The 22,204-nt window shown below is 39.3% G+C and overlaps 2 protein-coding genes and 4 non-coding genes across 6 annotated transcripts; all 6 read right to left on the minus strand.

The window, feature by feature from the left end:
* Positions 1-393: 393 nt before the first annotated feature.
* Positions 394-9,590, minus strand: ncl (nucleolin). Its single transcript, XM_074634571.1, has 16 exons — positions 9,386-9,590; positions 8,099-8,200; positions 7,874-7,988; positions 7,225-7,341; positions 6,553-6,747; positions 6,185-6,313; positions 5,741-5,824; positions 5,441-5,564; positions 4,795-4,931; positions 4,217-4,343; positions 3,862-3,998; positions 3,377-3,506; positions 2,859-2,998; positions 2,586-2,712; positions 1,560-1,876; positions 394-1,328 (listed from the first exon to the last, which is right to left on the minus strand). Exons 1-16 carry the CDS (start codon positions 9,401-9,403, stop codon positions 1,261-1,263), a joined length of 2,067 nt encoding a protein of 688 aa, XP_074490672.1. The 5' UTR covers positions 9,404-9,590; the 3' UTR covers positions 394-1,260.
* Positions 2,118-2,254, minus strand: LOC141768641 (small nucleolar RNA SNORA57). The gene has a single exon (XR_012594137.1). It is a non-coding gene; the product is annotated as a small nucleolar RNA SNORA57 (small nucleolar RNA).
* LOC141768699 (small nucleolar RNA SNORA57) lies at positions 4,547-4,682 on the minus strand. The gene has a single exon (XR_012594191.1). It is a non-coding gene; the product is annotated as a small nucleolar RNA SNORA57 (small nucleolar RNA).
* LOC141768696 (small nucleolar RNA SNORD82) lies at positions 5,636-5,692 on the minus strand. The gene has a single exon (XR_012594189.1). It is a non-coding gene; the product is annotated as a small nucleolar RNA SNORD82 (small nucleolar RNA).
* Positions 6,862-6,997, minus strand: LOC141768698 (small nucleolar RNA SNORA57). Its single transcript, XR_012594190.1, has one exon. It is a non-coding gene; the product is annotated as a small nucleolar RNA SNORA57 (small nucleolar RNA).
* Positions 9,591-17,957: 8,367 nt separating the features above from the next.
* Positions 17,958-21,962, minus strand: nppc (natriuretic peptide C). The gene is made up of 3 exons (XM_074634569.1): positions 21,735-21,962; positions 19,894-20,194; positions 17,958-18,495 (listed from the first exon to the last, which is right to left on the minus strand). The coding sequence occupies exons 1-2, from the start codon at positions 21,825-21,827 to the stop codon at positions 19,919-19,921; spliced, it is 369 nt and encodes a 122-aa protein (XP_074490670.1). The 5' UTR covers positions 21,828-21,962; the 3' UTR covers positions 17,958-18,495; positions 19,894-19,918.
* Positions 21,963-22,204: the final 242 nt, after the last annotated feature.

Here is a 22,204-nt window from a genome sequence, read left to right on the forward strand (position 1 = left end):
ATGACTTGCCCCAAACTGCATGTGATTATTATAAAGTGGGCATGTCTGTAAAGGGGAGACTCGTGGGTGACTTTCATTCACATATCTTGGGGTCAGATTGGAGCCCTTTGAAAATTGCCTTGTCAGTTTTTCCTTGCCAAAATTTTGCACAAGTTTGGAGCGTTCTTTGGCCTCCTCATAGCTAGTACGACGTGGTTGGTACCAATAGCTTCATTGGGTTTTCTAGTTTCTTATGATGCCAGTATCTTCACTCTAGCTTTAAAACTGAGCCTGCAACAACCTCCGAGGGAGGGACCGCCCTATCTTTAATGCAATACAATTCAACAGTACTATAAATCATTCTGCATAAATACTAAAGTTGAATCAACAACTGACAGTCTTGACAACAAATGCTTCAAGCTTCACAAAGGTAGAATTTATTGCAGGGATGTTGTATTGCATTGCATTAGATATAGTTAGCCAACAGCAACTTGATAATTCAAGCCTGTGGGACCCTGCTGATACTTAAGTCAATGCTTCACATTGGGTGCAATGAGGACAGACATTTAAAAATCACCACCTACAAGGTTTTATTTAATCACGTGAAAATCTTGAGATTCTCGGATGGGGAAAAAAATTAGTCAATGCACTACAAATATTTTATGTTACATAGACAAGAGGCCTTTGATCCTCTGTGACTCAGACACTGACTGTGCCCCACCAAACAAACATGACCGAACATCTTTGCCATTTTCAACACGCCCAACTCTCGACTCAAATCTTCTATCAAAATATGCTTTGCACATTACAGTAAAACTTGGCACCTAAAGCAAACTAAAGACAAAGTAAAAACAAAAAAAAAAAAACATATGGATACAAGTGTATTTTTTTTTTTTTTTTTTTACAAAAGGTAAAATGAAATCATACAAACTGTTTAAATTTACACAATGTATCTGACAAAGACAAGCGCATTTTTCACAGCAAATTTGTTTGCCAGACCCGTTCCATTTTACTCCTTCGGAAAAGCAAGTTAAGCTAATGAGGGCGAGAGGTGCAGGTTTGCATTCGGGACATTCAGTACTCACACAAAGCACTTGAGCTGAGAAGGTCAAAAGTACCATTCTGGCACACAAGGGTGGGGGAGGTTTGGGGGGTCTAAATAAAGGGCTAAAATGCCCGTTAACAGTTAAATATATATCAATGACGCTTTCTGGAATGTCCAAAAGCTCTGAAAAGTGATGAAACCAGAGTCCATTCAAAAAAGTAAAATAGACTAAGGATTTAGTCGTCAAACTTGATCTTCTTCCCCTGGGGTTTGGCGCCAAATCCACCGCCACCACCTCTTCCACCTGAAATGACAACAAAAGGCAACTTAGTTGACAAGTTCAACTCAAAATATCCACAATACCAAGCTCCGACAGTGAAGGGAAAAAGTATGATCCAGTCCCAGCATAAAAATCTAATACCATGAACATAAAGTAAAGTTGGTTGACATCAGCTCCATTTTCCAATTATGAAAACAATGAAACCTCAGATTGCTTTTTGTCACAGTTTTAAACAACAAATTTGATTCCCTTTACCTCCAAAGCCACCACGTCCGCGTCCACCGCCACCTCCACGGGGGCCTCCCCTTCCTCCTCTGCCACCACCACCGCGACCGCCGAAGCCGCCACCAAATCCACGGCCGCCGCCGCCGCCACCGAATCCACCGCCGCCTCGACCACCACGGAAGCCGCCGCCGCCGAACCCACCGCCGCCTCGACCTCCACGGAAGCCGCCTTCGCCCTTGGGCTTGGCGTAGTCCAAGGTCACCTTGCTGCCATCGATCTCGCCTTCCTCCATGGCCTCCTTGGCTGCTTTGCAGTCGTCCTCGTTGTTAAAGTCCACAAAGCCAAAGCTGCGAGGCAAAAGTGGGAGGAAAGGGCTTAGTTAGGAAAACTCTTTAACTGTAGTCACCAAAAGTAGGAATTCCTACCAATACGGCTAAAATGTTAACTTTAAATAAAAAGTGATTGGTTTAAATAATCAGATCAAATTGGAAAACTGATTTAATACTTTACGTAAGAAAGTATGAGGCATTTTGAGAGTCTGCAGAGGCAAACCCTCTTTAGACTAAACTAAAAGTCTTAAAAAGTCAAGAATGTGACAGCGATTGAGGATAGAACCGGCAGACAAGTAACACACCGGTACCGAAGACATAGCACTGCATTTCTTCTTCCTCCGTACATACCACACACGAGTACTGAACGACCACGTGCATGCCAAGAAATGGAGGGTTGGTGGCAATTTTCTTAAAATCTCACCAAAAGTAGGAATTCCTACCAATATGGCTAAAATATTAACTTTAAATAAAAAGTGATTGGTTTAAATAATCAGATCAAATTGGAAAACTGATTTAATATTTTACCTAAGAAAGTATGAGGCATCTCACAATACTTTTCCAATCACCCAGATTAATGTGTTTCACACCAGACATGGGCAACTCCCACTAAAGGTAGCTGCCTGTTAACATAGTTTACTCTACTACTCATGCAAATCTGTACACTCACTGTTTGACAGAGAAGAGTAAACAGCCACAGGGAATATTTTCAACTCTACAAACTTACCCTTTTGATGACCCTGTCTCTCTGTCTGTGACTATCCTGGCTGCTGCGGCGCCCTCGAACGCATCCTTGAGTGTCTGGTCTGTTGTGTCCTCAGAGAGACCCTTGACGAAGAGGGTTTTTGTTGGACCTGGAAGCAAAGAGAAGCCATCATTGAAACGTTTTTTTATGGCTCGTTTAGATCCGATCCACCACAATGATCGACATCTGGCGTCATGCATAAAACCCCTGAATTTGAGGAATATCGCAGACCACAGTTGAGGTTTGTAGACCTACCCGAGTTTCCTCTGCCCCCGTCTCTGCCAGTGTTCTGGCTGTACTCCAGTCGGATCGACCGGCCTTCGATATCTGTGTTGTTGAGGTTTTCTAGAGCGTCCTTAGCCTCCTCTGTGCTCTCGAACTCTACAAAAGCAAAACTAAGGAAAGACGCATAACATTAGGAGAGGATAAACACACTTCTTGACAAATTTAAATTGCTGGGGGGGGAAACATGGCAGTGCAATATCCCTTACTGGCCATTTTGTCAAATGATTCCTCAATTACACATTTCTACTTGTTGCACAGTAGACTTGTGGCAACACCCATTTGAGTGTATGGTGAGCCTGTTCTAGCTGTACATTGACTCTGCTTCTCGTGCGAATCCATACAAAATCATGGGTAAGATTAAGAGGAGCTCATGAGAAGGTGGAGCAGTTTGAGATTTAATGCTAAGAGCGTTAAGGGTGAAAAATGACAATGCATAGAGAGGTAGAAAATCCTCCTTGGACCCATCGAGTATTATTCCAGACACTTACCCTTTAGGTCTGCCATCTCTCTGTGGAATCCTAATAGAGACAGCCTTCTCAAATGTAGATTGTAAGACTTCCTCTGTGGCGGAGAAGGCGAGATTATTCACCACCAGTGTTTTACAGGCTGCTCCTGCCGCTATGGGGACAGAAGGAAGAAAGGAGACCCGTGAGACAAATATTAACAATGAATAACACACACACTGGAGTCAATGCTCAATCGGCATCGTCGCCACTACGATAAGGGGTGCTACGCAATACAAACATATGGAGCAATGCGGTAATCATTAGCATGGAGGGGTAACTACATTCCTGCAGGAGCTGCTTCATAGTCAAACCCCTTTAAAAATGACCTACATTGTAGTCATGCCCTGCTTCTGGTTCCCTACTAAAAACATTCTCCTACTATAAACATTCTGCTATAATCACAGAGCAATTGACTACTTAAATTTCAAACAGCTTAAATACCGATGCTAAATGTCCAAATAGTTTACCTGCCACACCGGCCCCTTTCTGGCTCTTATCTCCAACATAGTCGACCATGATGGACCTCCCCTGTACGTCGGCTCCCTGAGCCTCCTCCAGCATCTTCTCTGCTTCAGCCTCACTCTTGAATTCGATGTAGGCAATGCTGTCAAAAGGAGAAAGGGGATTACTTGTCTAGAACAAGACTAGTATACTACTAACTAAAATGCTGTATATAAATGGCAGGTTGGAGTGCTAGGAAACAAACTAGACACTTGTGGGCTACAAGATGGCGATGGCTTATAAAATTGTGACAAAGTGGTGGACAACTGATTTCCTTCAACTATGGCCTATGGGTAAGTCAGTTTCTTGTCTTGTTCTTACCCTCTGTTTGAACCATTCTGGCCTGGGGGTAACCTGACGTCAACTGCATCCTCAAAGACTTCCTTCAGGTCCTCAACAGTCGCAGAGAAAGGAAGGTTTTTCACAAACAGTGTCCGTGCATCCCTCTCTGTGGGGCAAATGTCAATGTCAGTTTTGGGGTATTGGGACTAGTTTCTCTTCAACCTTCTGAGAAACTTGTAACCTGTTTAAGTTCAGACTCATTTACACACAATACAGAAGCAAGAATCATGAATTACAGCAAAAGGTAAGTGCATGGTAATTCATTTTTCAACCCTCTTCAGACTAAACTAAAAGTCCTAAAAGGCAGGAAAATGTAACAGCGATTGAGGATAGAACCGGCAGACGAATACACACCGGTACCGAAGACATAGCACTGCATTTCCTTTTCCTCCGTACATACCACACACGAGTACTGAACGACCACATGCATGCCAAGAAATGGAGGGTGGGTGGAAATTTTCTTAAAATCTAAAAAGGTAGTTGACTGCCTGGAAACATCATAGCTTTTACTTTCCTAGACATACAAAGGCACCCTGATGGAAGCATTTTCTTTTTACCTTTCTTGCCCTCCTGTGAGTTCTCTTTGCTTCGGGCCCTGTCCAACTTCAACTCCTGACCCATGACCTTTTTGCCGTTGAGCTCCAGTGCCTTCTGCATGTCCTCTTCAGTTGCAAAATCCACATAACCAAATTTCCTGTTGAGGCAAGTCATGCAAGGACTGTTAGACATTACTGCCTTCAAAAACAATGGATTGGGTGGCATCTACAGACAATTTCACCATTTTGGGGGGTTAAATTGTAGTCTGCGATAAGAAAAATGTCTACCAACAGTCAAAGAACACAGTGGTATTCAATTTACATTGACATAAAACTTCAGGATATGCAACCAGTCAATTTGTTTATTTTGAATAACTAACCAGTAATCCAGAGTATTCAAAATGTTAAGATACGTTTACAACAGCAGATACTGACCTAATTATACAAACTGGCAATCAGCAGTGGTTGATCCATATTAAATACAGTTTAAGTCACCGACATTTTAAAATTATATTGTAGAGATATAGCACTGGCATTGGATCTGTACCCATAATGGCTAAAATCCTGAGTTTAGATGCACACCTCTGTGCATTATATTCAAGTGCTCACTAACCGTACGACGGGTTAAAATGTTTTCTAATGTTTTTTTATTTAATTGATTGCTTACTTGGATCCACCCAACCGGACCTCAGCAACATCCAGACCGTTCTTGGTGAAGAATTTCCTCAGGGATTCTTTGATTTCTTCAAAGTCTTTGTTGGAGTTCAAGTTTCCAATAAAAAGACAGAACCCTGGAAAATGAGAAAATAAAGTTACCATCAAGTTTTTTTGCATAAAAATGTCTTAATTATACCAGACAAATTCAGAAAAATAAAAGGTGACATCACATATCAGTATTAAGTCCCTTGTTGATCATCATAATAAAATATGTTGAAGTTTGATTGATGGGGCAGTGCATTATCCCTACCATCTCCTTCTGCCTTTGCTTTCTTGGCAGCAGGTGTGTCCTTCTTGCCGTCGGCCTTCCTCTTTGCAGGAGTCACTGGGGAATCTGTGGAGACAGGAAAGTTGCAAAAAAATCTTAGATTCACAGACATTGATTCAGCTAAGACGGTCTGCCTGTTCCAGGCAGACTATTAAACTGTACTAAAAGATGAACAAAAATATATTAAACATGTTTCCATTTTATCTATTGATTTCATTAAAGAAAACGCTGTATTGTTTCCATTTGCCTTCATCAATATGGCAACTTTTCCACCTCATCACATTTTTGCTGATTTTCAAATGGCATATTTTATCTAAAATTAAAATGTTTGTTTAAAAGAGATGACAACTGGAGTGTGACGTGTCTATTAGATTGATGAGCCAAGTTTTGGCAGGTGAACCACAGTAAAAAATCACCAAAACTCACCCTCATCGTCTTCATCATCCTCCTCCTCGTCATCATCCTCCTCCTCCTCAGACTCTTCCTTGGCCTTGACCATGCCTGCTTTCTTTGCCTTTGCTGGGGCTGGAGTGGTGTCCATCTCCTCTTCGGAGTCTGGAGAACAACAATCATTGTTAATACTTATCAGAGTCATTGTGGCCACATTCAACCCACTGACCACCATTAATATGCATCAGATTCAAAAAAGGTGACATCACACAAAATCAGTATTAAGTCCCTTGTTGATCATCATATGACTACAGCTCACAAGTCAACAAGTCCACACAGACTTAGTATCATCAATATTAACGATTGACTCAAAATAAGAAAAGTAATAAAAGGTTTAGTCTTACCATCTTCTTCATCATCGTCAGACTCCTCTTTGGCAGCCTTTGCAGCCTGTTTAGCAGGAGTAGCCTTTTTGGGGGCTGGGGCCTCTTCTTCAGACTCATCTTCCTCAGAGGACTCCTCTGCAGGTTTTGCCTTCACTGGGGCCTTGGCAGCAGGTTTAGCTCCTTTCTTGGGTGGGGCCTCTTCTTCGGACTCATCTAGACGTAATAAACACAAGAATCGTGAATTTCAGCAAAAAAGGTAATTCATTTTTGAGGGAAATCTGCAGAGGCAAACCCTCTTTAGACTAAACTAAAAGTCCTAAGAGGCAGGAATGTAACAGCGATTGAGGATAGAACCGGCAGACGAATACACACCGGTACCGAAGACATAGCACTGCATTTCCTCTTCCTCCGTACATACCACACACGAGTACTGAACGACCACGTGCATGCCAAGAAATGGAGGGTTGGTGGCAATTTTCTTAAATTGTCAGGTAGTATGCGAGTTTGAATTATTTAACTTAATTCTATGACCAACTGTTGTCTGTTGACATAGCACAAATGCTAGGTTCAGAATAATTTTTTTTCAAGCCATTAAATAATTAAAAAGAATAAACAGGTTTTATAAGGAACACCAACACAATTAATATAAATAAATTCCTTCTATGGTCAACAATGTACGGTAGGTCCTACCATCATCCTCTTCATCATCTGACTCTGCAGCCTTTGCAGGAGTTGCCTTGGCTGGTGCAGGTTTAGCCTTTGCAGGGGTCTTTTTTGCTGGGGGGGCCTCCTCTTCAGACTCCTCCTCTGATAGACGAAGCACAATAGTGTGGACGTTTATTTGTTGTTTTTTACCATGGTATCGAATTGGGTATCGACTACTAAATTTCTGGTATCGTGACATCCCTAGTACAGACATAATACCATTGCTCTTTCTCAAGTTAAAATCTTAACTCACTGGAACTAATTGAGAGTTATGTTTACTGTAACTATACATCATTCTTAAAAATAAGTGGAGACTTTAAAGCACCAATATCCTTCATATTTCTCAAGGATTTATGATTTTGTATTACAATGTTTTAACAAAGAAATGTCTCTTCCAGTGCATCCACCATGTCTGACCAATGCCTAATCAAAGATAAGCATGATCACATAACTATTTCCCCATACAGCCCATGAATGTAAATTTCCGCCCATATATGTGCCACATACAGACTGCTTCAAAAGAAGATTATGCAATACAATCAAAAGCTCCAGAACAGCTACTAAAAGGACCTTTACGATGAGATTTTTTTTGTAGATTGTTTAATTTAGGTGTTCAAAATTGCATTAAACTTACCAGAATCATCATCGTCTTCATCGTCACTTTCTGCCTTTTTGGCAGCAGCTCCGTTCTTTACGACTGGGGTAGCTTTCGCTGGTGTGGCTTTCTTCCCCGCCTTAGGTGGAGGAGTCTGGAATAATAAGAAAAAAACTTTTTAAAATCTACATTTTTAATTACTTTAAATGTCTAGAAATAACCGTTAATACATTGAGACTTAAGACAAACTCAAATATACTGTACCTCTTCTTCTGCCTCATCACTGTCCTCTTCACTAGATTCCTCCTCCACATCTTTGGGGGGTGGAGGGGCTTTCTTCTTCTGAGTTGCTTGCTTGTTTGCTGCCTGCAACAAGAGTGGGAAAAAAATGTACATTTAGAAAAAAACATTGGGGGTTTACATCATCATGTGGTTACTTCAAAGTTAAACAGCAAAAACTGATGATTTAATCAATGCATCAATTATTTACAGGGGGTCTAACATGTGCTACATTCAGTGAGTCTGGTTGCTTGTTTGAAGCCTGCAACAATAGTGGAAAAATGTATAATAATATTAGTAATAGTATTATAAATAATAAAAAACGTTGCTGCACTAGTCAAAGCACACAGGTTTAGCTACAGAGTAAAACCCAGGCATTCAGCATGCTTTGCTTACTAACATTGGGGGTTTAAAACACCATTATGGGGGTAACATCAAACTTAAACAGCAAAACTGATTTAAATCACTATCAATTATTTACTGGGGGTCTAACATGTGCTACATTCAGGGACTGCCATGTGTCTGTGGCGGCGGTATAATCTGGTTTCTTGGTTTTGGTTTTCCACCTCGTGTGTGTCTCGCTCCGAGCAGGCGCACAACCCACGTGGAGGCTCGGGAGGTCGGGCTATGCTATGCTAAACTAGCATGTGAGCTAAATTATACCGAGACACATTTAAACGCATGTTGAGCAGATTAAGAAAGATTAAACTGGAAGAAGGGCAAGGTTAACGTCAGGTATAACGAAAACACGGTGAATTAATTATGCGAACAACGCGGAAGGACGTAAACTACGGCTTAAACCACCGTGCTAATGCTAACAATTAACTACATGTGTGCACGCTTTGTCCGCGCACAAAGCTCTTCCGGTTAATAAATGCTGGTATTAGTTGATAAACATATATAACCTGACATTTAAGCTATGCATCTATAAAACCCCATGCTTTAACATCCACGCGAGGACGCGCATGAATGCCATTTTGAGCAGCTAGCAGGCCAGAAAGCAGCTAGCATCAAGCTAAGCTACAAACATGGCCGCTGTCGAAGAAGAAGAAAAACATTTAGTTCGTTTCAATTCTTCGCATTTTACGACCACGTTTCGACTCTTCCAGACCACGGTGTGATTAATAAGCAGAAAGCATTAACAGTGAGACATTTCCCCCCATTTCCCAGACATCTTTTCACACCAACGCACTTCGTTAAAGGCCGCACTTCTCCGTCGCCGTAACAACACAACACATCTCAAATACAGAAACGCCATTCCCCGTCTCTTACCTTTGCTAGTTTCACCATGGTTACTGTTGGTCTTTGAGTGTTTCAATGAAACACAAAGAAGGTAGGAACTGGACGTTTTTCGGAAACACAAGTATAACGAAATATAGCTAACAGCGTACACACACGTGGCTCAGCCTGCTCGGTGGGACATTGGACAGGAAAGACAGAGAAGACCGAAGACGCGCTCGTTACTCTCCTTTGGTCTGCGCGTTCACGGCGACCCGCCCACATGACTGTTCTCCACCAATCACAAGCTGGGAGCTTTTGCATCGTGAACGCGCCTCGCCTACAGAGACATGACTGTATACTCATGTTCCTCCACAGAGGAAAAACATATTTTACTTATAAATAAATAAATACATGAAATAAATAATCACTTTTTAATGTGTTATTGTCAAAGCCTCTTTGACATTTTGTTTACAATTTTTTTTTAGTTTGCAAAATGTTCTCCACAGAGGAAAACCATATTTTAGTCAACGGCACAATAAATAAATAAATAAATAAATACATACATACATACATACATACATACATACATACATACATACATACATACATACATACATACATACATACATACATACATAAATAAATAAATACATAAAATAAATAATCACTTTTTTAATGTGTTATTGTCAAAGCCTCTATGACATTTTATTTACAAAAAAAATTGTGTGCAAAATGTTCTCCACAGAGGAAAACCATATTCTACTTATAAATAAATAATAAGTAAATACATGAAATAAATCATCACTTTTTAATGTGTTGTTATTGTCAAAGCCTCTATGATGATTTTGTTTCTGAAGACAGTATAGGCTACCATGACGTTTTTAATTTTTAGCAAGATACAGTCTCAAGTTAATTCCATATTTAACTTTTAGAGAAATTAATTTAAATTAATTTAATTCTCGCCAATTTTTCATAAATGCTGCACTTAATTTTTTTTGTGTGGCCACGCTGTACAGAACGTCTTTATGTCCCCATGCAGCTGTTTATATGAACCACGTGGTTTTGGGCCGGTTGCCATCACTGATCACACGTGGAGCCTATCAACCACGTGGGACACCAGTTGCGCAAGTAGGCTACTTTACACATTTTAGGTAGCCCACTAATTTACATAATTACTTTCGTTTTTTGCTGCTGTATCCGCCCTTCTTCTTTACAAGTACATTTAACAGGAAATTGACTATTTGCTGTACATTGATTTGTCATGCAGGCAGATTAAGATTTTCAAGATTCAAGATTCAAGATGTTTATTGTCACTACGGTTATACAAGTATAATGGTGTGAAATGCTTTTTGCTGGGAAGCTCCATTAAAAATAATAAGTTATATTACAATTATAAAAGGAAATACTTTGTACAAGGCATATTAAGAACATATACAGGTATATTAAGACCATATACATTAAAAACATATACAGTATATACAGTATAAGATATATGATTGAGGTACTTTTTGTGTGAGAAGGTGTCGTATGAATTATCTTTTTTTAAAAAGTCTGATTGAAAAGGACTTCCTGAGGCGCCATTGGGTGTACAGCTCCTGCAGGCTGGGCAGCTCGCACCCGGTGATGTGTTGGGTTAGATATCATCAAAAAATATGATGCATTATTAAAGGTTAGCCCGAACTACTTCAGAATCAGAAATACTTGGTAGAGTAAGTATATACATAATATATAATATTAATAATAATAATACTTTACTTAAACCTGCAATAGGCAGAATGTTTTTGGCATCATTGGGCGAAAATTACATAATAACCTTTCAGCATATTTTAATTCAAGCGTTCTGAGAGAAAACAAGACTTCCGCACCGCCTCATGGCTCTGTTTTCAAACTTTAAAAAATCTAGACCAATCACAGGTCATTTCAGAGAGAGAGAGCATTCCTATTGGCTGTTCATTCAACAGAGGCAGTTGTCAATCACTCGCGATCTCCAGTCAAACGGTCAAACTAGACAGCGCTGATCAAATACGAATCAATATTATGTTGTAAATGCCTATTTCTTGCCTCAGATATTTTCAGAAACATCTTGTAGTGTACTGTTTAGCTGTAAAATGAGAAAGTTTGCTCCGGCTGGTGGGCGGGGCTTGGTATTTCCTCAAACTGATCTAAACATGGCTGCCAAGTCACAAACTTTCTCGTTCTACAGCTAAACAGTACACTACAAGATGTTTCTGAAAACATTTGAGGCAAGAAATAGGCATTACAGTAACAGAATATTGATTCATATTTGATCAGCGCCGCCTAGTTTGACCATTTGATTGGAGTTCACGAGTGATTGACAGCTGCTCAGAGAGGACAGGCTCCAGCTCAGCTGTGATTGGTTGTTTTCCTCCGGTCTGTGAAATCTTGCAGATGCCATTAGGAGCACCGGAGGACACCGGAGGACACCGGAGGACACCGGAGGACACCGGAGGACACCGGAGGACACCGGAGGACACCGGAAGACACCGGAGGACACAGAGGCACATGATTATTTCAGATCACCTGTCTAATGCACTACTGTTATACACTGATATAGTGATCGTTTTATAAAAATATTTTTTTAATCATATTTATATTCATATTCGCTCCATTTCTACCACTGCAGCTTTAACAGGTTGAATCTACATTTTTCAATACGATGTAGCAAATTCTGAACTCTCAACCCCCCAAATCTCCATATCTTTAATAAAGAATAAAACATTGTATCTCGGAGAATATTTGTGCAATGTGTAAAATTTTGACTGACCGACTCATTGCCATTAATTCATTCTTTTTCCCCTGACTCTCTCCACCTAAAGGTGACATGTTTGTGGTGGTCTGCTGGACGGAGTGCTCGCGGGAAAAGCTCTGAAAACGGTGAGCAAGAACTTTTTTTTTTAATCATATTTGCTCCAATTCTACCCACTGTGGCTTTACCAGTATAAAGTTACTAAAATAGTCCCAGCTTGGCCACCAGCAACAATAAAATCTGCCTTTGCATTAATGCATCAGAAATAAAAATAATGTTCGTATAAGGAGTAGTTTTACTTTTGGTAGTTTAAGTACATTTTGTTCATAATAGGTAGTAATGATAAGTAGAAATTCAAATGCAGGACTTTTAATTTGTGGTATTAGCACTTTTACTCCAGCAAAAAAAAATCTTAATATGTTGTTCTATCTTTGATGAAAATAAACTCAGATACCAATGTGGGCTACAGAATGGATAGCCATGCACCAAGGCAGGGAAAACATTGAAGGAGTTGACCCATAAGATCCATTTAGATGCAGTTCTGGAGGTTTTGAATGTCTCATTCAATCTTCTTCAGCAGATGGAGTTTGTCGTCATGAAGTTAAAGATGTGTACAAGGTGTACAGCATTTCATCCAAGACTCAACTGATTCCCAGGGGACACCAGCAGCACATGTGAGTAATTAACCCTCAACACCACACAGAGGCAGCATTGCATTTTACATCCCTCACTTATTTCACAGGGCCGTGGAGAGAAAACCTTTCCAGTCCAACCAGCTTCATCTCTCTTCCATTGAATGGATTACTGGAGTCTCACAGTGAAATAAGGCTATATCATCATTTTAATAGTGAGGGCTAATATAACTTCTTTGTTTGTTTTTATTAGCTTCATTCATTTTCTTCTTTGTTTTTAACTGAAAAGACACTCTTTTTCCTTTTTTGCATACATTTTTTTGGGGTAAATCCCCTTTTTACAGTAGATTGTATGTTTTGTTTTGTTCAAAACACTTAACAAAGATCACTTGTCACAGATCCTGACTCTGTGGAATAGCATCACAAGCTTAGAACACCTTTAAAAGCTGTGTGTGACCGTACCTGTCCAGCAATATACACACATACGTAGCTCTCTGACACTTTTCAACCCCTTTATGTGTGTTCAGTCAATGTGTATTCTGTGTTTCTTATCTCTTGTTCTTGCTTTTTTCAACAAACAGATGGTATAAGGGTAAGAATGATCACATACTACATCTTATTTTTTATCAAATGTTAGAGAAGATGAATACATAAATAATAAAATACAGACTATATACAGAATAGAGCTGCACATTGTTTTTTAGGTGTTGATATGTTTGCTATAACTTTTGCTGTTCAGGGTGATATGGGATGGATTAGTGATTCAATAATCCGAAAATGTGAAATGATAAGATTCCACAGTCTTATCATTTCACATTTTCGGATTATTGAACTAGTAATACAGCAAAAGTAGGAGCAAACATATCAACACCTAAAAAACAGTGTGCAGAGGTTAGAGTCTATATTTGATTATTTATGTATTCATCTTCTGAAGGAAATGTGATTCATTTTCAACTTCTCCTAACTCGCATACTTCGCACAACCTGCTATATGTTTTTAAATCTACCGACTTCAAGGGCCAGAGGAAGGATTCCTGTTCTTAACTGTGCAACTAAAGACCTTTGACTCCTTGATAAGTTTGCTAGAACATGAGATTCAGCGCCATAATTGTGCTTGATTTGAATATATGTTCGTAATTTTGGTTTTAAGAATATATCTTTCAACTATTTTTCTTTAAATCTAGCAAGTAACTTTTGTCTTATTGTGTTCATGCTACATGATAAATTATTACTATACATATATTGTAATTCAGCTTCCTCAAAAATAGCATGAAGTTCTGTAGCCCATGGAGCATTATGTGATTTACTCCAAAGAAAAACCTTCTTATTGATCCTGTATGTCAGAATACATTCAAGTCAAGCACAATTATGACACTGAATCTCATAGATTTAAAAACCTCCAGCAGGTTGTGCGAAGTATGCGAGTTAGGAGAAGTTGAAAATGAATCACATTTCCTTCTGTATTGTCCAAACTATGATGAGTTACGAACTTCTATTATAAATGAAATGTCTGTTCAAAATCCCGGAATGTTTTGGTTCTCGGATGATGACAAAATGGAATGGCTATTCGTCTACTTTTGTTTCTCAAGCTTGGAAAAAACATCAGGATGGTTTATTTGTCTAGTGTTATTTGTAATTCATACTGCTACTCTGGTTACTGCCTTTGTCTTTTCTTTATTTTCTAAATAATGGTGTCTTGTAAGCCCGTTTGGGCTGGGCATGTTATTTATGCATGACACAATAATAATAAAATCATATCAAATCATACAGGGCTCCCTGGTGGCCTGTAGGGGTTAAGGTGCGAAACATGAACAAGCTGGAGACCTTTGCTGCATGCCATGTCATCTCTGTCATACTGTAGCACTATCTACCCGGTGACAATAACAGTACATCCACACAGCAGCTCTACGCTCGACTTGTTTGACAGTCCCCTCATAATGTGACACATATTTTCCAAATATAAATCTTTTTTTCACAGATAGGATAAGATATTTCTTTACAAGCACACATAATGTCATATTTGTCAAAGTAAAATAGCTACCTGGATAAAACAATCCCTGATTAGTTGAGGTTAAAGGTGATCCCCCGGTGCGAATTTGATTGGTTGTAGCAGACGACAGTACTGCGAAGTGTATAAATAAAAGAATGTAAGATTTGGAACCAGTCGTGTATTTCAGCATTTCAATTCCCTCACGTTTCAGTGTTTATTTGACGTAAAAATCAGTCCCTGTTTTAGCTGTTTGTATTGTATTCCACCTGGCTATTGAACACAAGGAATCAGGTGAATGCTGTCACCTTCACACGTTTTATTAATGTCTTGAATTTACAGCATGAACAACTCTATTCTCCTGCACCTGCTAGTCACTGCTGTTTTGCAGGGATGGATTCAATTGGATGAATCCAGCATATAGAAAAGCGCAGGGAGGGAAATAGATGCATCCTAGGATCCTAGGTCAGAAGGGATTTCCATTATCATGGGGAAATGCACATTTATTTCTGGGCAACCACCCAAAACGGAGCCAGAGTATATGATTTAAACTCGACTGTAAAGTGTCGGTAAAAGCATGCGGTGGTAAATCTTTGGTAATATTTCTTAAAATGACAATATTTTTGTTAGTGTTTGCATCATTGCTAATGGAGTTAAATGCTAAAAACTGCTGTTGTGAGTTATTGACTGCAGTAGTTCTTCGAATTCTCAACAGGGCCGATGTGTAATACATCCCAAAATCAGCAACCAGAGTAGAGCTGTATTTCATTCTCTTTCCTGGACTTGTATATAGACTGGGCTATTTTTTCAAGGAAGAACATCTGTATTTCTTTGAATTATTCTAGCTGTGACCTATATGAGTGATCAGACTTCAAAAAGAACAACATCAAATCTGTATAAGGCACATTTTAGATGTCACTTCAGCCCCAAATGCTTCAAAACATGGTTCAAAATAATGCAGAGCATTGATAGAAGGCACTAACAGAATCAGGATTACCAAAAATGTGAGAAAATTTGATTAAAAAGCGATATTAAAATCGGAAAAATGCTCAAGGATTGCAAGAAAGGGCTTATACGTTTTGTCATGAAAACCTCAGCAGAGAGGTTCCATTGTGGTGTCAATGAATGAGGCATTTCATTTCATCCTATTAATGTTTGGTTTCTGAATTGTCATCTTGAAATATGGGCACATTTTGGGGTAACTGAGACATAGAGGAATGACTCTTATAAAATATTCCCCGTATAGCCTACCTGGAGAGCAGAGCAATTGTCAGATTTCATAGTTTCTATTCTACTCTGGGATTTGCTCTCTCACACAACATTGTTTATCGTTGTACACTGGCCTTTGATGCAACTTTAATGGATGTCAGTCCTGTCACAACGGTTTAACGAAGCTCACAATGTTTTGCACACTGCTTCCTGCAATTTGGACACCTACTATAAAGATGTGTGTGTTTCCTTTGTGTGTTTTTCAGTATAAATGTAGCACTTACACCCTCTAATGTCACAGTATTATTGTTGTTCTTTTCAGTTAATTCCTCATTATGTGTTTGTTTGTTTGTGTGTGTGATTATGTTTGGTATGCTTACTTGAGCCACTGACATTCATTTAAAAGCGTTTGCAGCTGTAAAACTAATGCTCAACCTTTTACAATTAAGTATTATTTTTCTTCTATACTAGTTCTTCTTTGTCTCCTCTGACACTCTGCTAGAGTTTGAAAAGCTTTTCTCTAAACGATTTGGACTATAAGTTTACCATAGACACATTTCCCAGTAAAGTGTGCAGAATTAATTCAAATTTTCAGATCTACAGGTGACTACAGTAGCTTACAGTTGTCATGAAGGACAGTCTACAACAAGGTTTGACTCCTTTGCTTACAGATCTGACCTTTCTTGCTCTCAACTCCCTTCAAGGAGAATTTTATACCATGAGATGGTGGAACAACCTGTCTCAGAAACTTCAGCCAGCTAATTCACTAACACGTTTTCCTCATAAACATACTTTTATGGACTTGCCTTTATATGTTTCCATCTTATATCGTTGGGTTGTTTGTTTGTTTGTTTAAAGCTGTGGAAGTAAGGGCTTGGCTTTCTAGTGAGAGTTACTGCAACAAAATCTGAAAACGTGCTGCTTTAAAGGGGACATCACGCTCATTTCAAGGTTCATACTTGTATTTTGGGTTTCTACTAGAACATGTTTACATGCTTTAATGTTCAAAAAACATATTTTTTTCCCATAGTGTCTGTCTGAATATACCTGTATTCACCCTCTGTCTGAAACACTCTGTGTTTTACGCCTGTCTCTTTAAACTCCGCTCCTGAAAAAGCCCAGTCTGCTCTGATTGGCTTGCGAGAAAAATATGGTGCACCTTTGCAAAGGTAGTTCTCAAGCTGTGGGAGATATATTCTAATGAGCCTGAATGTGACATAGGAAGAGGAGCCAAATCTGAATGGCTTTTTGAATCACATGTTTTCTGATCTAGGCAGCCCACAAAAAAAACTGACTGGGTTGTCTTATTACACAGTTTGTGGGTTGGTAGGAACTCCAGATACCCAAATGTGTGAGCACAAGCACTGAAAAAGTGAGTTTTTCATGATATGTCCCCTTTAAGAATCTCTTCATCTCCTCTGCCCCCTAAATCCAACCATATTTATTCTTCATATCACATTGGATGCTAATACTTTGGATTATAAGCACATCATGAACACGTCTGCATACTTATGAGGCTTTGGCTTTTCCCTAACATGCTTGGTGATTTGGGAATTAAACCTTATTCTATCATTGTTCTCACTCTAAATCACTATAGGCCACAGTATGAATATACGATGTAATGGTGATATTACCTTTTTCTTGTGTAATGTGTGTCTGTATTTACCTCAGTAAGCAATTCATTTTCAACTTTAAACCTTGTCTGTGTTGTACCTTATGTTGATTATAGAAGCTTAGACAGTTGCTCTGCACCAACTGTAAAAGTGGAACCTAATAAAGGTATGATGCCATTTATACAACTGCACATCTATTGATGTAGAAAGTTTTGTTAGCGAAACCTTTTTCAAAGTCGTCTGTGCGTAGAAATGAACGGTGGTCGAGCTGAAAAACAAGGCATCTTTTTTCTTAGCTCCTGACAAGTTGTCATCACCAAGATGCCACTTTTTTTTCTACCTGGAAGTTACGCAGAACATATTAAGTAACTCAAATTTACCGACTTGGTTGCAACATAAAACCCCGAGAGGATACATGTAAGTGCACATGGAATGTTCTTTTTATCATCTTTGAAAACATTTACAACTATTTGAGACAAAAGGAAAAAGTTACAAACAGAATTGACCTGCAGTTTGCATCCATTTTCAAAATGTTACATAAATAAAACTCATATTTATAAATATCTCTTTTTATAAACATATAAATAGTTTTTTAAACATAAATACATTTATGCAGGGGGAAGATGAAGTACATGAATGTACAGCAGCAGCAGCAGCAACAATATACAGCTTTGCGGTTTGTAGTTTTTACACCGTTGTCCGCCATCTTGTAGTATGCGTCTGTTGACCATTTTTGTACGGTATACACATATGTATATATGTATATATACCTGCATATTATTATATATATATATTTATATGAGGGTTTTGTAGCATTGTCATCTCAGTCTTTGTTTATGCTGGTCGGGTTGACTTTCGTACCGAAAATCTGTCACTTGGTGAGTTTTTCTTTTTTTTTTCTCCCTCAGGTGAGAACAAACTGAATCTTTGTTATCAAACCCATCGTCCAGAGATCTAGAGGAAGAGAGGAAACAGGAGAAGTAGGTTAGACAGAGCATCCTGAAACAACTCAAGGTTCATTTATTCAGTAATTTTGTTTTTATCGACCGTGTATTCATCAGCGTATAGCCTCTCATCGTTCAATGAATCTCCAAATGTACTTTTACGCTTAAAGTGTTGCCCTCTCGCTTAACGATTTCACCTCAATGATCACACATCAAACACAGACTTCCACATTTACAATAAACAGGAGGAAAGACGGGTGTCAGTTGATGAAAAACACACACTAACTCAAGTTAGTCACAAAATCACACTCTCCCCACCCCCGATCAGTTTGCCACAACCACAAAAAAAGGCCTCAAGCCTCAGGACTAATTGTGCGTCACCTCGCCTCCTCATTACTTCATTCACCACCACAGCCCCTTTGTTGTTTTTGTTAAAATCACTTGGGCAAAGAGAACAGGGTTTCCCAGAAAGATCCTGGTCACCGCAGGGTGCCGTGTGTTTATAATGTGTGCGTTAGCCCGACTACATCCCCTCTTCCCTCCTCAATCTCTCCCTGTCCTTCTCTATTTGACTTAAACGTGACATATGCTACTTGTTTTCTAGATGAAGCAGATGGGATCATTCATGATGATGTGCATGAATACAAGAGAGGACTTCCTAAACAACAACTGGATTGGTTTCAATACATCAGTTTACATCAGTTTAAGTAGGCTTTCCTGCGGTCTTAAGGGGGAACTCTGCTGACTGACTACAGGTCAAAGGTTGATGACATGACAAGTTTGAGAAGTGATCTTGTTCTCTTAATAATCTCAAGTACCAAATTTTCTCACAATGAAGAGTCAGTCAGGCAGCTGAGGTTAATGACATAGTTACAGAATGAGTTGTGCTGACCTTTGGCCCAGATTGTGAATTCATCACCTGACAGAATACACCCAATGCATGGTCATCACTCTCCACTTGCTGTGCTCTATATTGCTGCCACTCACACTTGATGTTCATTCTAAACTGTGGATGCAACGCACACACTGAGCTGAGACACTTGAACATCTTTTCGTTGTTTGTTTTGTATTTCTTGCTTGCTTTCTCCCTTCCTCCCTCCCTTCCTTCCTTCCTTCCCTCTCTCCCTTCCAGCAGCCATACACAAGACCCATTAAGGACCTTAGATGAAACAGAAAGCCTCCGATCTGTCACCTAAATGGAGTCTTTAGAGACCATTGACAAAAAGAGAAAACCAATAAGAATGCTTTCCTCCTTTCTATCCTCATATTAAACATTCTTCCATCAAACAGGACCCTGCTCTCTTGATAGTTTATCTACCTTATACACTCTTCCTCTGTATACTCCTGGTTTCTGTTTATATTTTGTCAGGTTACAGTGAATGTAAGTGTGACTTTGATGAAAACTCACCATCACAGAATCACTGTTCCAGTCCTTAGCATCCCATGCCACTGATGGTTCCTATCCTGTCCATCTTGTGTCCGAAGCAGCCGCTCCTCGACGTGGAGCCTCCTTTCTTCGTCCCGGATTTGTGTCTCCTCGGTGCGGGCTGGTCGTTGAGGAGACGAGCCCACATCCCTCTGGCCCTCTGGGTGTCCATGCGTAAATCTCTCAGTAACCGTATCCGAGAGCGCACAGCGTCCAGCCGCCTCTCACTCTCCTCCGACTCCAGAAACTCCGCCAGCTCCTCGCCCAGCAAATTCCTAAGAGACTGGAACAAACAGGTTGCGAAGATAAATAAAGGACGTCTCACCTGGGCAAATATACGTTTTTATTTATTTTTTTATTTATTTGCACATAATATATAAAACTTCACAAAATCCAGTCAATGAAAAAAAAAGAAAAGAAATGTGTCTTATACAAAGGACCTCCCCATAAAACCCCAGGAGGAAAAAAAACTATTACAAAAAAGGAAGATCTAAACTAACATCATTTTAAAAATACAACAAAAGTTAAACAACAACAACAACAAGTTGTGCACAAAATGTGCAGAAACCAAACAGTGGAAAACAATCCAATAAAAACAATGAAATACATACAAAAACAGTACGGAAGAAAAGAAAATATATCTAAACATATCAAAAGATAAGTTGTGCAAAGAGATAGGCTTTGGATCAAATTGAAATACATGCTTGGTGCCTCTTTGAGCAGCCGAATACTTTATGTTTAATTGGGAGAAACCTCAACTATAAGCTCTTTCAAACACTTTGTGCATTGGCACAAGAGGGAAAATGTCATATTTTAGCCAGTTTTTACGCACGGTGCTTTAGGATTAACTGAGATGGATAGACAACTTTCAAATAGATCCACAAGATGCTGCAGTTATTCAATTAAATCCTCAAAGTGACACTGATGGTTCTGTACTTTCATTTTTTTCTTTCTATGTGACAGTTCCTCAGTGAAGACAGGTGCCTGTATAGCCTCGCTCCTCTGCTCTGCTCTGAACGCAGTAGCTGTGGCATCAACTTGCAGCTATCCTAAATTTTGGCCATCTAGTCTTATAATGAAAACCTTTTATTTCAAATGATAATTTCTGAAGTCTCTGAAGTGTTATTCTAACAGGCGAATCCAATGCGTAATAGTGATTTTACGCACCAAACCGTTTAGTTTGTCGTGCTTTAATTTTGGTAAACAGTTGGAAAATATTCATTCTAAGTTGAAAATTAAATATCTTAATAGTGTAAAAGTAGCTTCTTATGTTGCTTAGATCACATTTTTCATTTGAATGGTTTCCACCCAAAAGGCTTTGGTTTCTTTCTTCTTATATCTTTCTTCACTTATACCTTTATATTCGTTTTTATCTTATGCACTTTGTGCTCTTTTATCTTGCTTTTATATATGTAAAGCACTTTGAATTGCCTTTGCGTATGAAATGTGCTATATAAATAAACTTGCCTTGCCTTGCCTTGCCTTTTGGAGCGCTTGACAAATGGTGCGCTTAATGCTAAAAGCTGACAAATACTATGGAGGAACAGACAGCAGTTATGATGCCTACAAGGGTTCGACAACTTTGAATGTAAAACATGCTGTCTCTTCATAAAATAAAGTGATATAAAAACACATTTTCTGGGATGTTTTAGATTCAGGGTGTGGAAAAAATGCCCTAAGCATGACTAGAAAGGATGAAATATGATGCGTAAAAACAACAAGTCTTGAGCGTCTGGACCACAGAACAGCTGTTCAGTCCTGAAGCAGCCCTCAATAAACTGCTTTAGATTTCAGTAATAAGAGTATAAGTGACTTATTCTTACCTTCTGTTGCGCCTGAGATAAAGGTTTTGCCCCCATCCTTACTGAAAGCAGGGTGACCATAAGTCCACACGCTACCAAGTACGACAAGTTCATCTTGACACAAGTCTGGTATTCTTGAAGGGATTCCTCGGTAGCAGCAGCCAATCAGCTGTTAAACAGAAGAGGCTTTTCAGTCCGTCCTTTACTCCAAAGCTCCTCAAGTGCTCCTCTGACTCTGTGTATTAGTTCCTCACCGTTTTATAGGCAGCCCGCGGTGATGTCATGATAAACCTGCGTAATTTGGTCCTCCTTCCTTCGCCAACTCCCTGTTTTCTCTACCTGCCTCTCAGCACGTCATGCCAGGGGATTAATTCAATGATAAAAGCTCCGGTCATCAGAGGAAATGAGATAGGGCTATGAGCTATCAAAATGTCCTTTTCTTTTTTTACTTTTAGACCTCTCTGGCTGAGATGAAGAGGCTGAAATAGAAG

This window comes from Sebastes fasciatus, chromosome 5, assembly GCF_043250625.1.
Source record: "Sebastes fasciatus isolate fSebFas1 chromosome 5, fSebFas1.pri, whole genome shotgun sequence".
Taxonomy (NCBI): Eukaryota; Metazoa; Chordata; class Actinopteri; order Perciformes; family Sebastidae; genus Sebastes; species Sebastes fasciatus.

Bases quoted from the DNA above. Each gene is read 5' to 3' on its own strand.
- ncl (XM_074634571.1), bottom strand. The intron at 5,825-6,184 runs GTGAGTTTTGGT...CTGTCTCCACAG, and splicing joins GGATGATGAAGACGATGAGG to ATTCCCCAGTGACTCCTGCA. The intron at 2,999-3,376 runs GTAAGTGTCTGG...GTCTTTCCTTAG, and splicing joins AGAGATGGCAGACCTAAAGG to TTTTGCTTTTGTAGAGTTCG.
- nppc (XM_074634569.1), bottom strand. From the start codon at position 21,827: ATGAACTTGTCGTACTTGGTAGCGTGTGGACTTATGGTCACCCTGCTT. The intron at 20,195-21,734 runs GTAAGAATAAGT...TGTTTGTTCCAG, and splicing joins TATCTCAGGCGCAACAGAAG to TCTCTTAGGAATTTGCTGGG.